General features: G+C 39.2%; 1 protein-coding gene across 2 annotated transcripts in view; it reads right to left on the bottom strand.

Annotated features, from left to right (window-relative positions):
* The window catches only part of MAP3K7CL (MAP3K7 C-terminal like), a 28,961-nt gene extending 27,785 nt beyond the window's left edge, over window positions 1-1,176 (bottom strand). The window contains exons 1-2 of one of the 2 annotated variants that reach the window (XM_065653423.1): window positions 1,125-1,176; window positions 499-607 (exon numbers count right to left, since the gene is read on the bottom strand). In XM_065653423.1, the coding sequence (XP_065509495.1) occupies window positions 499-568 (70 nt within the window). In that variant the 5' untranslated portion in view covers window positions 569-607; window positions 1,125-1,176. Of the gene's footprint in view, window positions 1-498; window positions 608-861; window positions 891-1,124 lie in introns of those variants that run through there. The other variant, XM_065653417.1, reaches the window with a different exon arrangement.
* Window positions 1,177-16,106: the final 14,930 nt, after the last annotated feature.

Here is a 16,106-nt window from a genome sequence, read left to right on the forward strand (position 1 = left end):
CTAGCTGACAGGATAAGTGTCAGTGAAATTTCTGCTGCTTTCTCATGGAACATGGCATGTGGGGCATCCGTTTCCTGAAACCTTTCACTAAGCTGGGCATGTGCGGTACTTTCCAACCTTCCTGCTGAAGGGAAAGTCTCTTCCTGCTCTAGCCTCATCCTCAATGCAAAAAACCCTCTTACTTGTTTTAAAATTCCTTAAAATCAGACATACTGCATATGCAGGTAAATTTGATAGTTAATTGCAGTCCTCAGTATATTCCACAAACCACTGAAAGAAAGCTAAGATCGAAACTGTCAGTCTAGTGGCATTAGTCTAATGAAACTGTTAATTGAAACATTAAAAGTTATCAGACAGGAAAATTCATCACATGCAATCACTTAGGAAAAAAATCCAACCATAACACTGGACTTCATTTGATATTGTAAAAACTGTAAGAACATGTAAAATTTAAAAGCAATTATTTCATTGAGGTTTGCCCCATAAATTAAACTGTACCTGGGGAGTCATTCAGGCTGAAGGCAATTCGTACTGGCTTATCAGCAGGTACCCTGGCGGTGGTGATCATGTGGGCACTTGAGTCAATGCTTTTACTCGTTTGTTCCAGCTGCAATAATACAAACAATATATTTATTACAGAGCACGTGACACCATTCAACAACTGAGTTTTAATGCTTTTCATGCATTCGCAGCTACCTTTCTCATTCTAGCTAAGCAACTTTCAGAATCAAAGTTGAGGGAGCATCATTTCACTTTTCCATTTAAAAACGGTTAAAGCGAAATTCAGCGCAGAGATTGCTTTTCTTTTGCTAGTTACAGATTAGAAAGAACAATGGCAAAGGAAGCTTCCCCTCTCCTCACCTGCTTGCTCCCCGCCATTGCCCCTTCAGCAAGCCTTGACTCGTGGCAATGCTGCCTGGTTCTGAAGGTGAAGAAGGAAGAAGGGGTGGGGAGTTGAGAGTAACATGACCCCCAGCCTGCCCTGTGATTGGAAACGTGCACACCACTCCACATGGTGCCAACGAGGAGGCACCCATCCTCCTACCTTCCACCCATACTCCCCCAGTCAAACTGTGCCCCATAGTCACACACTGAATGACCAGAAAGTTATGGGGTCTCCAAACCTTGGTGGTGATTCTTCAGTGGAACTCTGTGCAGGTGTAGGGGTCTGTCTGCATGGGCTTGACTCCCGGATCGGGACCTTATTCAGTCCTCAGTCTTTCTTCTGAGACCACCAATTCCAAAAAGTGGTTTTACTGAGATGAAACCCTGTCCATTAAGAAAACTGCTAGTTCATTTCAAGCAGGGCACTAAAGAATGGTTGAGCAACAAAAGAATTAGCAACTACTGATCCATAATGGTATAATTAAAGCATGTCTGAACACTCAAAAGTTGTACTCAGAGCCCTACTATGTATATTTAACCTTTTGAATGAACAGTTTGGGTTAAACTCTGTTAAATAGCTGAATACAAACTTAATCTCCTTGTATATCTAGCACAAAGCTAATAATATTCACAGATATTAATCTTCTGATTAGCTACATGTGCAGAGAACACGAAGTCAGTGGGACTTCGTGCACGCAAAAGATCTGCCCATAAAGAAATTATTTTAGGACTGAAGACTATGCCATCCGGAGTGCATTGTATCCATACCAACTATGTGGACAACTATGACAGTAGCTTTTAAATTGCCATAAAAACTGCTCAGTCAATTAGAAACCAAATTCTTCAGGAAAATACAATTAATTTACCAGAAGCTGTACCACATGTCAGTAGACAACACAGCATTTAGTTAGTGAAAACAAAAGCCAGTTTCCTAAGCCAATAGTCTTGCAGTTTTTCAGTAAAGTGGCTATTGTGTTTCATGGAAATCCCAACAACTCATTCTAATTTACACTTAATTATTTGGCAGTCTCAGAAAGTCAACAGAACGGAACAATACTTCAGGATTATAATCTTTCTTGATGATGCACAAGTGAATCAAAGCCTTTCCTGGTATGACTGCCTAGCAATCAGTGGAAGAATATTAAATTTGCATTGGGCCCATTAATTTCAGCATTTCTTTTTTATTTGCTTTGTCTGTCTTAATATTTAGCTAGCAGAGTGATATGGTTACTCTGTAGCAATGCTACACAAGAAATGTTTATTTGAAGTGCATAATCTTTTCTTAAAATAACAACAAATAATCTAAAATCTTTACTTTGAATGTCTTATTTGGAACCGAGAGTGTCTCTTTCTACTAATATACGAAGGATATCAGAGATCATTCTTTATTCCCCATTAACTAATAATTAAGACATACAAAAATTGAACGGATATCTATTGGGCAGAGACAAAGAAAAGTCAACTAAACTGCCGCAGTGTATGATTTTAGACTCAGGAAAATATCCTTAGAGTCAAGTGAATTATTTTATTTTGAAGTGCATTGATTTAGATGAAATAAATTTAACCTTCTGAGCAATATTGATCTCTTTATTTCCCCCCAGATCCTCATCTTATAAGAAACATTTGAGACATTTCATTGTTTTTAAAAAACGACAGAACTACTAATCCAAAATTATTTCTGATATTTCCCTTCCATACCTTCCAATACAAGGTAAAGAAAAAAAAAAAGGTTTTAAACAATAAGCACATCCTTGAAACAAGGCTGTTCATCATTCTGTGTTGGTAGAACACATTCCCCTGACATTTGCTTATTACCTCAAGTGATCTTCCACATAAGAGTATACTTAACATTTCATATCATAGCCTAAGAAATTAGAATTGTGCATTCTGCTAGAGGTTTTAAAGTTGTCATAACAATATTGCTAGGAATAAATCTGTTGTCTTACCCCAGTCACATATTTCGTGGTCTGGATGCCTTTAAATTACCTCTTTTAACCATCTACTATGTGAGGGCAAAAATCAATACCCCTTCAATAAGCAATGGTGAATTCTACCATAACACGAGAGTGTTTTCATTTTATTCTGATCCACAAAAATAAATCTTATCTTTACACACAACAATTATCCTGCTATCCATTTTTTTTCTATTGCTTCTACCCCTTTACACTTCTTTTTTGTGCGGAATCCTCAAGCTCTTCGCTACAAAAAGCAACCAAAGAGAAGAGAGAGGGATGGAAGCAGCCTGCGTGCAGGTGACACAGGAAACATGCAGACTGACCGCCCTGATTCCCCACCTGCTTTCTTCATGCGTGGAGAATAATATCTCTGTAGACAGAGACGAGAGTGAGTGGGCAACCTGGAATTTAATGAGATTTAATGTGCAGCTCTCTTCTTCACAACAATTGCCTAAAGAACTGGCTGCTGTTTCTCCATAAAAAATCTGCATCAGAACTCAGATTAAGCGCTGTTACAGCTCTATCAATTTAGTTCAGTTTTCACACCTGTTGCCTTACCTCACTTAGCGGAGTGTCTGCACTTGTATAATCCAGGGCCAGCCACTGCCTTGGCTTGTCGTTGCCTTTATGGAGTAAAGCTTCAATAAAAGAAAAGGCTGCACCTGCTGCATAGCAACAAACTGACAAGGTCTGAGAAGCTGAGACAGCTGTCAGGGCAACATGCTGCTACCTGCACTTCCCATAGACTTTGCTGTCCCAAAGGATCACCCTTTTCCGCTTTTCTCCACAATTCCGCTTTTCCTTCCTCTCTTTGCCAGTGACGAGGAATTATGATGCTGTCACACTTCAGGGAGGAAAAAATCCTTCTGTCACAGGCATTATTAAGCAGCAAACTGTGGCGAGCCCAAGATTTTTAATTCATTAGTCCTGGCAAACCTAAAATACAAACAGACTTGCTTCATAGGACAGGAATGTTTTCAGCATGACCCAATCAGTGTCTGTGTCTATTCCAGCAAACTGGCAAAGATAGCATGACTCCAGTCAGCAAAAATGTCTGCAGCTCCAATCAGCTTGGGCTGACACTGCCAACTTGGACTGGCTACAAGCAAACTATCAAATGATAGCAGCGGCTATCAAAGCTAACAACACGGGATGGGCTTGGCGTTTTAGGCTGGGTTCACATTGGCTTTGCTGAAGCTGGGCTTGTCTAACAGCAGACGATAGCCCGGCACTTCTGAGGAGGCAATGGGCAAGTTTCAGAATGTGTATGCTGTGAAAGCAGATGTATTTATAGATGAACCGGTGATGGTAGTGATAGCTGAAGCTGACTAAATCAGAGATTTGACTGAACTCTGAGGATTTCCTAGTGCAATTTTGGATAGCTTTTGTCAGTTTTGAAACCACAGGCAAGCAATTAATAGATAAATCTTGAAGTATCACAAGAGAGATTCATTTCTTCAGCTTAAACTTTTATTATCTGTAGCTGTGCCATGCACATGTACTGCCTATGTGACTTCTTTGCTATCACAGTCATTAGAACAAATGGAGAAAAACTGAGAACAATTACGGAATGATTATACAGAATATCTTTATATTCTGTATTGTTCTGTGCTTGAAAAGGGGGTTATCCTCCTTTTTGTATTTCAAGAAGGTATATTTTATATTTTAAAATTCTAAATGGAAAATGTTTATCTAACACAAATCTCCTGTATAGGCACATTGCTAGATTCTCTTGGCTCAGCTGAGATATAGAGAGATTGTAGGACAAATGGAGACGTGAAGGTCTGAAGTCAAACTTTCATCCTTCCTTATCCTTTCCTGGCCCTAGCCCAGGATTGATCTAATCAGTGCAAATCTCAGGAAGCCAGCAGTTGCCCTTGTGGCCTCAAAAGACCTTTTTCATACTTTGAAATGACTAAACTGCAAAGATATTCTACCCACACTGCCTTTCCCCCAGCAATGACCTGGGAGGGTATCGGACAGCTACACCATTAGGTAGGTATCTGGTGAGGCCACCTTTTTAGTTGCAGTGTGATTTCAGAGCAGACTATGAGCTCTGGCCCAAAGAGTTAGTGAAAAGCAGGACTAGACCTCTGACTACGTTGACCTTTTTCTCTTGTTCAGCCTGGAGGAGACTGAGACCTCATGGGGCTCCGGCTTCCTCACAAGGGGAGCAGGAGGGGCAGGCGCTGAGCTCTTCTCTCTGGTGACCAGGGACAGAACCCGAGGGAATGGCAGGAAGATGTGCCAGGGGAGGTTTGGGTTGGACATGAGGAAAAGGTTTCTCCCCCAGAGGGTGGTGGAGCACTGGAACAGGCTCCCCAGGGAGGTGTCACGGCCCCAAGCCTGACAGTGTTCAAGGAGAGACTGGACAAGGCCCTCAGACACATGGTGTGAACTGTGGGGTTGTCACATGCAGGGACAGGAGTTGGACTTGATGACCCTTGTGGGTCCCTTCCAACTCAGGACATTCTATAAACTATAATTCTCTTGATGTGTTTCTGAAAAGACTGATGATTCCTCCCTCTATGTTTCCTTTGGAAGAGGAGGGGGAGATATTTGTCTCTGTCACAACCATTATTGCAAATAACATTCTACAGCTCAATACCATCAGCAGTTGATATTGATCTCCAGGGCTAATTACTGTGAAAGTATTTGTTTGAAGATACAGACAATTCTGGCTCCAGTGAAGTCACTAAAAATATTCTGCTGCAGTTTCCATGGAGCCAGGGTTCCCCCCAAATTGTGAGAACCTCTTCTGCTTTGTATGGACAGATGGTATTTAGATGGTATGAGTGCCTTCAGTATGTGCCATTACAGTAAAGCTTAAAAAATGCTATCTATGTAAAATCTTAAGACATACAAAATCTTCCATAGCCATAACAGCAAGGGTCTTGGACAGAAATTACATCTGAATAGCCTAGGGATGGTTTTTCCAGGTGCCTCTGACACTCCACATTTCCAGACTGACCCTTCAGTTGTACTCAGTTTAAATAGTATCTGCATTTGCAAATTGATTTCATAATAATTTGGTTTTGTATCCATTGCATACATGTTTTTTAAATGTCAGTGTTTCTAGTTAAATCTGTACTATTACACGCATTTTAGAAAAGAAGGTGGAATCACCTGTACTTCACTTAATATGCACATTCCTCTTCTAAGGGGTGCGCTGCTTCTGGAAGCTGCAATTCATGTGCTGAGATACCACAACTGCACAAACCAAAAGGCCCCTGATTTGCATTTAAACATTGGTTCTGTGCTTTACACAAAGATTAGTCACCTGAAACTACTACTTTACGGAAGGCAGCGTATTTTTAAAATGTGAGATATTATAGCATTCTGTATACAGAACATTAAATATGAAGCATCAGGATAAATGATGTGACTGTCACTGTTTTATCATCTATTTATTACTGGGACTATGGTGCTAAGGCTCCCAACAATATGGATTTGAACAGGACATTTTAAAAGGTTCTCTAAAGTACTTTATAACAATAAACGAGGGAAGATCTCAATTTTAAACAATGGGGAACCCGAAGTCCAGGGTGCTTCACTTCCATGACTTGCTCAAATTAATATTCAAAGGCATTGTAAATTTTGGATAGAGATAAATCCCACTTCTGTCATTCACTAAGTAGGTGACTGAAATCTTACTCTCTCATTTATTGCAACACAAAAAATACCTCTTTATAGCAGGCTGCACATACATCTTACAGTCATTTCTGTGAAAATTACAGATAATTCCAGGTGTTCCGTGCAGGAGCACAGCCTACCCTGTTTTCTTTCCAGCATATTCTTAGTCATCAGATGCCTGGTACTCAAGCAAAATTATTTCAATTCTGTATCACATTATGAAACTGGTGATATGCTAGAAGAGGATATGTTTTATTAATCAAAAATATCTTAAAGGAACATACTCTAAAATAGGAACACTGGGACTTGCTGATATTCAGTAGAAGAAACATGCAAATTCGTAACAACTTTTAGGATGAAGTATCAGCTATTCCACAGATGTAAAAAAGAGCCAGTATCTGCTATCTAATAAAACACCTGTGGCCTTCCCTTTTTTAGCTATGCTACTTTCAATTCATCTCAGTTTCCTAGTATAAGACGTATTTCAGTTGCATATGACCTCATTCATGCTAAAACGGTGTTTCACAGATTGCCAGTCACTATTTAAAAATACACTTTAAATATTCTACCATGTGGAAGATGTTCGAAGAAGAAATTTTAGAAAAATAAAAATGTTTTGCCTAAAACCTCACAGAGAGTAAAATCTTAATGTTATAGATTCCTTTGAGTACAAACAGAATTCCATTTTTGACAATTTCTGATGAACTTATTTCTGCAGGAAAATTTGTCAAAATCCCACTGTGGGAGGGATTTGGTCTCCTTTACTGACATTGGGGCTGATCAGGGTGAATCTGCTCCACGCTGGAGAGAACTGATTTTGAAAGCATAAACATTGGTGAGGCATGTCCTTTAACTCCACATTCCCTGCAGAATTTCCAACACCACTTGGACTGCATGGCTCAGAATCTGCCAAATATTTAAAGCCAGATGGTATTTTCCATTTGCCTGCATGGTTATTGAATAAGTGCCCTCACACCAGCCACAAAAGTATAATTTCTTTATTGACCTTTCTTACAGACCATAAGGGTAACCATTTCAAGTCTGCATGGAACTGGGTAGAGAAGTGGTTTTTTACTACAGCAGCAGTTATCCTGGGTGAGATGAGAACATCCGATATGATGTAGTTAAATCACAATTTTCCCAGCCAGAAATCCACTAGCAGAGAAGAATACTTCTTTCTTGTCTTTCAGATAATGGAGAGGTATAGATCAAATACACATTATTTAGTCTTGTTACACCTCACTCACAACCTAACATCCCAAGTCATGTTAACAAGAGCAGCCAACAGAGCACTTCGTTACTGCTCTTAGATACTACCTCCGGTATCCTGAGCTAGGTAGTATTTTAACACAGGTAAAATAATGTACTTTAGAATATTTATTGCAAAAAAAAATTATTAGTAAATGCATCTTATAGTAGTCCAGGAAGTCCTCACACCTCCTCTAGATATTTATCTTTCCTCCCTCCCTGAAGAGAAAATGTATATTATAACAAGCCAGAGCAGAGCAGACAGTTCAGCAGTGCAGTAGATGTATCAGGCGCATGACTATCACACAGTGACAGGATGTGTGTACATGAATTTATCTTGTTCTGTAGAATGAACTACATTAAACAAGAAATCATTATGGTTATAAAGTCAAAGACTGCCAGGCTTACGACCTGCCTCCCTGTTTACAGTTGTTTGGAATCACTGTGCATCTCTGATACGGTCTTTAACGATAGATGCTCACGCCACTTTCTCCCATGAACCCAAATTCAGCCAAAATTGATTGTTCCAAAGAAAGATATTATATTTTTATAAACCCAAAGATATTATCTCTTTATAAAGGCACACTAGCAAAAGAAAGGAAAAAAATAAAAAAGAAAAGAAAGCCACGACTTTGCTCTGGCACATAAATTATATAAGACAGCGTCAAAGGCCATCTTACCTAGGGGTAGATCCTGCCCAGAAAACAAGACTCTACCAGTTTTCTATTGGGACACTGGCAAGACAAAGCAGGGCAAGGATGGTAAACTGCTTCTCTTTCAGAGGGGGAAAGAGCACTTGAACTTTGTTCTTCCTAAATGATTACCCACACCCCTGCGGCTGACTGTGAGTGAAGGAGCAAGCACTACCATTTTATCATTCTTAATGCCATATTCTTCCTCTTATCACAGGAGTTTAATAAGGAAGAAGCAGATATTCTTGTGATCTAATATACAGGACTAAGCCAGTGATATAAATTCTTCAGAATATTCCCATATTAAGTCACCCACACAATACTGTTTATGTGCAACACTGACAGGAAAGTCTTGACATTATCTAATTAGCATTAGTCAAGGCAACATATTGCTTCTAGAAACGACATAATATTGATATTTCTCACAAGAAAGAAATGCAAATAGGCTCTGCCATCAGTTTCTCACTAAAAAAACCACCACAACCACCACCACCACCAAAAAAACCCCTAACTTTTTTGTATGATTTTGTGTACTCCACAGGGGAGAATCCACAGGCTTTATCACTTAAACTGAAACACGTCTGCTACAGGATTTTTGACAGATTGGCAGTAATGACTCCCAAACATATTAGTTACCTTTCAAAACCCGTAATTCCAGACAACAGAGAATAAGCACCGATTTGTTAGTCACTTACTACACCTAGTCCATATCACGAACAGAATCAGCAGTTTACAGAGACCTGCTCTTCAATGCTGCCCCTTAGAGGACACATCCGAGAAATTCATCCATCTCATGTCAAAAAAGCCTTCGAAGATGATACAAGGAGATCTGGATCAGGGCAGTATAATGCTGCACCATTTGGAAGCTATTGACTGTCTTGATATTGACAGTTCACCAGTATGGCATATTAATGTAAAAGGCATTAATCACTTTAAGAAACTGCCTTTGCTACAGCAATTCTTGACAAAAAGCAACCTTGATTCCCCATCCTATATTCATGCAAGCCTCTAATGACATCCTAGTTTCAATTTTATTATTTTCTTCACATGATCATCCACAATAATCCAAGAACAAAATGAAATCTCCAACTAAAACTGTACTGGATCTTTTTAAATTTCTCTTTTCCCCTTCCTTCCTTCCTTCTTTCCTTCCTTCCTTCCTCCCTCCCTCCTTTCCTTTCCTTTCCTTTCCTTTCCTTTCCTTTCCTTTCCTTTCCTTTCCTTTCCTTTCCTTTCCTTTCCTTTCCTTTCCTTTCCTTTCCTTTCCTTTCCTTTCCTTTCCTTTCCTTTCCTTTCCTTTCCTTTTTTATTTTCATCTCTGTTGGCAATAGCAGCTAATTGTTTTAATACCGTGAACTATATGTAGGCTGCTGGAGCTCCTGCTGGAGCTCCCTAAATTCTGATTTTCATGTGAGAGTCAAGGGAATGCCACCTTCACAAGGAAGCAGCAGGGAATACTTTTATTTAAATTATCAATTACAAGCTCTTGATAAAAATGTTTAGGATTCTCATCTTGCAAAATACATCTCCATCCATATGTGAAGCTTCACCATACCTTGAATGCCTTTCCTTTAGATGAGCGGTTAGATCTTAATTTCTGGTAACTGTCCATTTCAGATGAAATGTTATCAAACACAAGACTGCAGTCTCAAGTAGCTGTCAATGGCATCATTAGAAAAGCTGTAAGACAGGTCGGGTAGCACATACATTTTTTGGGTAAAACCGTACATTCCAGGTTACAGTTTAAATCATCAACTTCTTCGCCACTTGAGTATTACAAATCTTCAAACACAGTGCAAAATTAGAAAATTATAATAGAAATATCAAAAATGAAAATTATTCCCACTCCATTCACTTAGTTTCTACAGTTTTACAGCCATAAATAAAATGACAGTAGTTTAAAATGAAAAATGTAACTATTAATAAAGCCCACAATTCTTGAAATGTTAAATCCACTCATAGAGTGCTGTTTAACTAGAAGTGGATAGTTTGTACTACCACAGCTTATGGTTGATGACATTTCAATTTGAAAGCATTGCTTTCAAAAGTTACAAAAAACATAGCATATAGACATGACAGACTGCTTTTGAATTTAAAAATGCAAGAAAAAAAACCTGTTTCAAATATTTGTTCTCTTAAAAGATTTTACAAGCCATAGTTTGCCATAATGATTATGAAATAGTGAAAACTGAGAAACATTTTCTAATTTCACTTGCTGATGAAACTCCTTTTTAAAAGTTCTGAATATATAAATATTACATGGTTTTTGCTGTTCATGCTGCCACTCTCAGATTTCACCATAACCTCATTTAAGCCTCCTAACATCAAGAAACAGACACAAAAAGTTAAAGCAGTAGGTTCCTATGGGACTGTAAGATGCTATTTAGAGGATGCACTCTTTTCTCCATGATTTCAAGGAGAAATATTGAGAGCACATATCTGGAATACTTTAACGCAGGCAACTAGAGACAGACGCACAACTGAAAACAACCTTTTCTTTAGAGCTGTTGAGAAGTCTACAGGAGGGCTTCTGGGGCATTTGGAACCTTTTGGAACTACATATCATACAAGAGGAAAAACCCTGTAATCCCACTTGTTCTAAGAGTTCCCTTATTTTCATGCTGTAGACAGTCGTAGGATAATTTATTATAACTACTAAGTCTGACCATAGATTAACTGAATAAACCACAACATTACTAGTAACTTAACCTACATCATCAGTGGGTAAAATCATTAAGCTGTTCTTTTTTTCAGTAAAAATATTGTACATGGCACCCTTAAGAGCACACAATCTATATTTCACTGCTTCAGCTTGGACTGTTATTCTAGTATGTTAAATCAATTATTAGCTCTCAAATTCACAATCCTTTATAAGTTGCATCAAAACAGGGCATTTTCTTTTGTGGTTCTCCTGTACATGCCAGCAGTAACAGAAACTCAAGATCAAAACCAAATTGCTGGTTAGACTTTATCATAGAGGATTAGACGCATGGAGGCACAATGAAGTACCCCACTAGGTGTGAGAGTTCAAACTTCAGGGACTCTGCAGGCTTGAAAAGCAGGCATCCAACTGCTGATGAGAGCAAAGGGAGTTACACTGGTGTTTTCAAAAGCATCATAAATGGAATCACACACTGCTGAATGACTGCTTTTGGTTTCTCATCTTTCCCAAAGATATCTTCCTGAACCACACTCCACTGTGTTTTTCCGAGTTCAAGCACAAAGCAAGTCTAATTGCTTTGTCAAATGCCTTCTCTTATTAATAAAGCTAATTAAGTTCAAATGAAGCAAAAACATAGCAGTGTGGTTTGGAATCCTGTACACTCTGCCTTCCACTCCTCCTTTCTGCAAAGGTGGTGTCTTCTGGGTCAACCTATCCAAAGCCTTTGCAAGTGATCAAACAAGACGATTGCTTTCTCAGGGTTTCTGCAGGTGTGGGGAACATGGATGATTCCCTGCTAAAGCCACGACATGCTGATGTTCAAAGTAAGAGAGTGGTGGTATGGCTTGCTGCCACATATTGTCCCACTTCACGCACCAGTTTAGTGTCTTCTGCTGTCTCTTCACCAGCTGGCTGACAACAAGGACATCTGTTAGTGGATCAAAATTACTGGTGTGATCTTGTAGTATATGTTTTGTACCAATTTCATGCAAGAGAGTGATGAGCAGAGAATCTGTTGTGAATCTCACACATGGCTTACTGAGGCCCATATTTTAGTCAATAGAACTCAGAACCTGGACCATAAAAATGCATAAAAAGCATTTAGACATTCACTTCATTGTACTATGTTAAAAAAATAAAATAGAAATGAAGAAGCTCTAATGCATCACAGATAAAATCTATTCTTTGCTAAGCAATGAACACCTAGCCTGCAGATTTGGTAAGATAAGCAATACTGACAATGAAAAACAGTTGGGACAATTATCCTTGAAATGCAAAAAAGGCAGAGATTCTTTTTTCTTTACTCTTTTTTCTTTACTCTTTCAAGAACCTTAACCCCAATACAGAATTTGGAATTAAATCTGGCTGATAGCCAACAAGGAAAACTGATACTGCTGAATCAGGGATCTGGTGTTGCCACCTTCACCTTGGAACTTCAGTGTCTGCTAACATCCTGTTGCTTCCTTCAGCCTAGTTCTCTCATTCTCCTTTCACCCATTTATTGTGTAGTATGCAAAGTGTGCGTAGATCAAATACTTATCAAATACATGCAAATCTGAGTGAACAAAGTAATGCAGTATTTTGGTAGCTTTACATATCGTCATAGCACAGTACAAACATGAGTTCCTGCCGATTAGATGTATATTAGGGTGATTTTTCTTATTAAATAAACCTCCAGGACATTAATTTTTTTTTCGTTGGACATATTACAACACCACTACATTCACAATTACCTGTTTTGAAGTTGTCTATTAGAAAATGTTCTTTGCCTATTCTTTATATGTAAACTGTGTTGCACTGCTTCAGTGATACTATGGTAACTGTCCCTTATTATTTTATTAATTTATACCTGTTGCTTTTTTCTTTACTGTGGAACTTAAATACCAATGGTATATTCTTCAACTTAACAGGTTTTTTAGGTGATAGGCGATGTGTCTGCAGGTCAGATATGAGATCACACTTTGGGGATTTAGCATGCAATACTGGAACAAGTCCCGTGCAATAGCCCCAACTTTTGGCATGAATCCATTCCGTGGCCTTTGGCCCTTACTGCACTATGGCATGATTCGTTTATTTGTACAACATGGTACAGTTTTTCCTGCTTTGCAGAAGTGCACAGCATTTATTCATTGAACATTTCTTTAAACACTTCAAGAATCATGTAGGTAAGATTATGCATTACTGTGCAAGCTATGATTCTTAGTTACAGCCAGGAAGACCATGCAGTGCAGAAACAAGGGCTGCAAAGATGTCTTTGGAATTATTTGATTCACAACCAAGCACAGATTCAGGCCAATTTCTGAGCAGCTGGCAGACAGGGCTGACAGAGTAGCCAGGAAATACTGGGACACACAGAAGTTCCCCAGGTCACGCTGGTGGGTCACACTCTATGCTGGCAGCAAGAAGGGCCCAATTCAGAGGCACGTGAGCCAGGAGACTCCCACTGACCTGAGTTCTGGAAGATTAATGGACTTCTCCACAGGTATATTCAGACAACACATGATTAAGAACCCTAAAATTAATCCCCAAATAAGAATGGGGACAGTATGAGAAATAAAGTATTAAAAATTGGAAAAATCTCTGTCTTTTTTCCTGAAGATCTACTACTGTTTTAGACCATCCTTAAAAAATTCCAAATTGGGCATCCAATTCACGGCATGACACAGTGAAGAAAGAAGACCACAGGTCTCAGTGGCCCAGGCGCCAACCAGTTTAAGTTGTTGTCTTGATCTCTGAATGCTACCTTTTAGCTACACGTTTTTCTGCTTAGTCTCTGCAGAGCTAAAAGAAGAGCAAATCAAGTGTAGCAGTACCTTGTTTCCAGGAGTCTGCAGACAGTTGTTATTTATTTTACTCCTCATGGCTTCATTTGTGTGCTATTTCTGCAGAAGCCTTCATCTATTCAATGCTGAGCCCGCTATCCTCTTCCACTATTTCTTATCTTGTCTAATTACAACTTAAAATTCCTATTTCCCTCACTCCTCAGTTTGATATTCTCCAAGTTTCCACATCCACATAGGTACTGATAAATTCTTCCCAGCCCAACAAGAACAGCCAAACTTTCAATAGCAGTTGGCTTGTATTTCTAGGTATTTCCATGCTCCTGTGCACTTCACTGAAAAAAAGTACCCATATGACCACTTTGAAAACTGAAGAGAGATATTTCTCTAGCCCTTATCTGATCCTGGATTTGACCTTCTCGTGAAAAACAGAACTCACCATCTAGAACACATATCATTTTTGCCCAATGATGCTTGCTTTCTTAAGACATCAAAACCAGAAAGACCTCAACAAATTTGCTTTCTCTCATGAAGCAGAGGCTCTTGAATTGTATTTTCATGTGTACTGGACCAGTGTCACAGCACGATTTCATACCTTCATTGTACTTGGAATACAAAATCAATACAAACAGCACCAATTCCTTTTAGAGGCGATCATCCTTTCCAATCTTGTTTGCTTAGTGGAACCTCTGAATTCTTGCCACTTGTGCAGATAGAATCAAACATACTAGATCCTTAACTCAGCTGGGGACTGTAATCACTATTTTAATATGTCAACATTTTCAAACAATTTAATCTATTGATCCCATGCAAAGGCAACACTCCTCTTAAATCCCCAGACGTGCTTTCCAGTGACTCAAGCTAACTGGATTATCTATACCAGAAAGCACATACACTGAGGTAAGAATACACAAATGATAAGGAAATCTTGCTTTCCTGTCTGGCTCGCAATCCTCTGCACCAGCAAGCAAGATAAGCCCAGGATGAGGGTAGCGTTTAACCCAGGAGCTGTGGACCAATGACCTAAGGAGTACTTAGTTGATTAGAAGTACTCTAGTTGATTAGAGTGCTCCTTCTCATTATGTCACAAGTGAGATAAGCACAGTCTGGGAAAAGCTGATGTGACTGCTGCTGCTGTTACTAAGATAATTATGTTGACCCTGAATCTTCAGCCCTATGTGGTTCACAATTCTCTGTTTCAGGTATAAGCATGATAAGCAAACTAGGTATGCTCCTGGGCTTCCCTCAACATGCCACTCACATTTTTTCATTGGCCAGATGTCAGTGTCATTGGAAAATCACAGTCAGATGTTATTCTCACAATTTCAGCAGATACTCTTCTGTCCCTTGTTTTCCAGTTGCTCAGGTTCCTGCTGCTGGATAAGCAAATAGAAATTAACATTCTGTCCTTTTGATGAACTTCCCAAGATCTTGTTAAAATTTTACCATCCTAAAATTTGACAAACGTGTTTACAGATAAGCTGGGGATTTCCACGTGTACAGTAATAGATTTTGGCTGGTGAAAGGGCAGCCAACTGTCAATAGCCAACCCTCTGACCTTTGGATGGTCTTTTAGCATGGCTATGCCTGTGCAGAACATAAATGGTAGAGATGAGTAGCTAAAAAAAGATCAAGGCCAAGTCAAAGTCGTGATTAGACAGCAAGTCCCAAATAACTCCTGATTGTAACAGAGAGGTGGTTTTGTGACAGTTTAATACAGGTTAATATATATGTATATTGCGTATATTCATAGTCACAAACGTACATATATATCTTAGCTTTATTGGGATTCTGGCTTTAAAAAATGTAGCTAGCATAAGCTTCAATAAAAGCACTGTACCAACATGGCAGTTCCAGAAATATTTGAAGATAGTATAAGGCAGCACTGCTGCAGAGAGGATCCATCTCTCCTTGTGCCAGCCCAAGGCTTTGCACAGCCATGCAGTGACCAGGAAAGCTGAAAGCTAGCCAGGAGCCTTTTGGGTTAGTCTTAATGTAAATCAGTTCCCTAATCCGATTCATCAGATGGGTGCACAAATGTTTGGCAAGAGAGGATTTGAGAGGATGGGAAGGAGAATGCAGAGGTGAAACATTCAGACAGAGACGGGACTGCCTTTGTGGCAACTGTCCTTGCTAAAAATACTAGAACTGGAAACTGGAATCATTGAGCAACACTGACTTTATGAGTCTGCAACATTATTGGTAGAAACAAACACGGGTAAATTTACTTCTTCAAGCAAAAGCAACACTT

This window comes from Caloenas nicobarica, chromosome 1, assembly GCF_036013445.1.
Source record: "Caloenas nicobarica isolate bCalNic1 chromosome 1, bCalNic1.hap1, whole genome shotgun sequence".
Classification (NCBI taxonomy): Eukaryota; Metazoa; Chordata; class Aves; order Columbiformes; family Columbidae; genus Caloenas; species Caloenas nicobarica.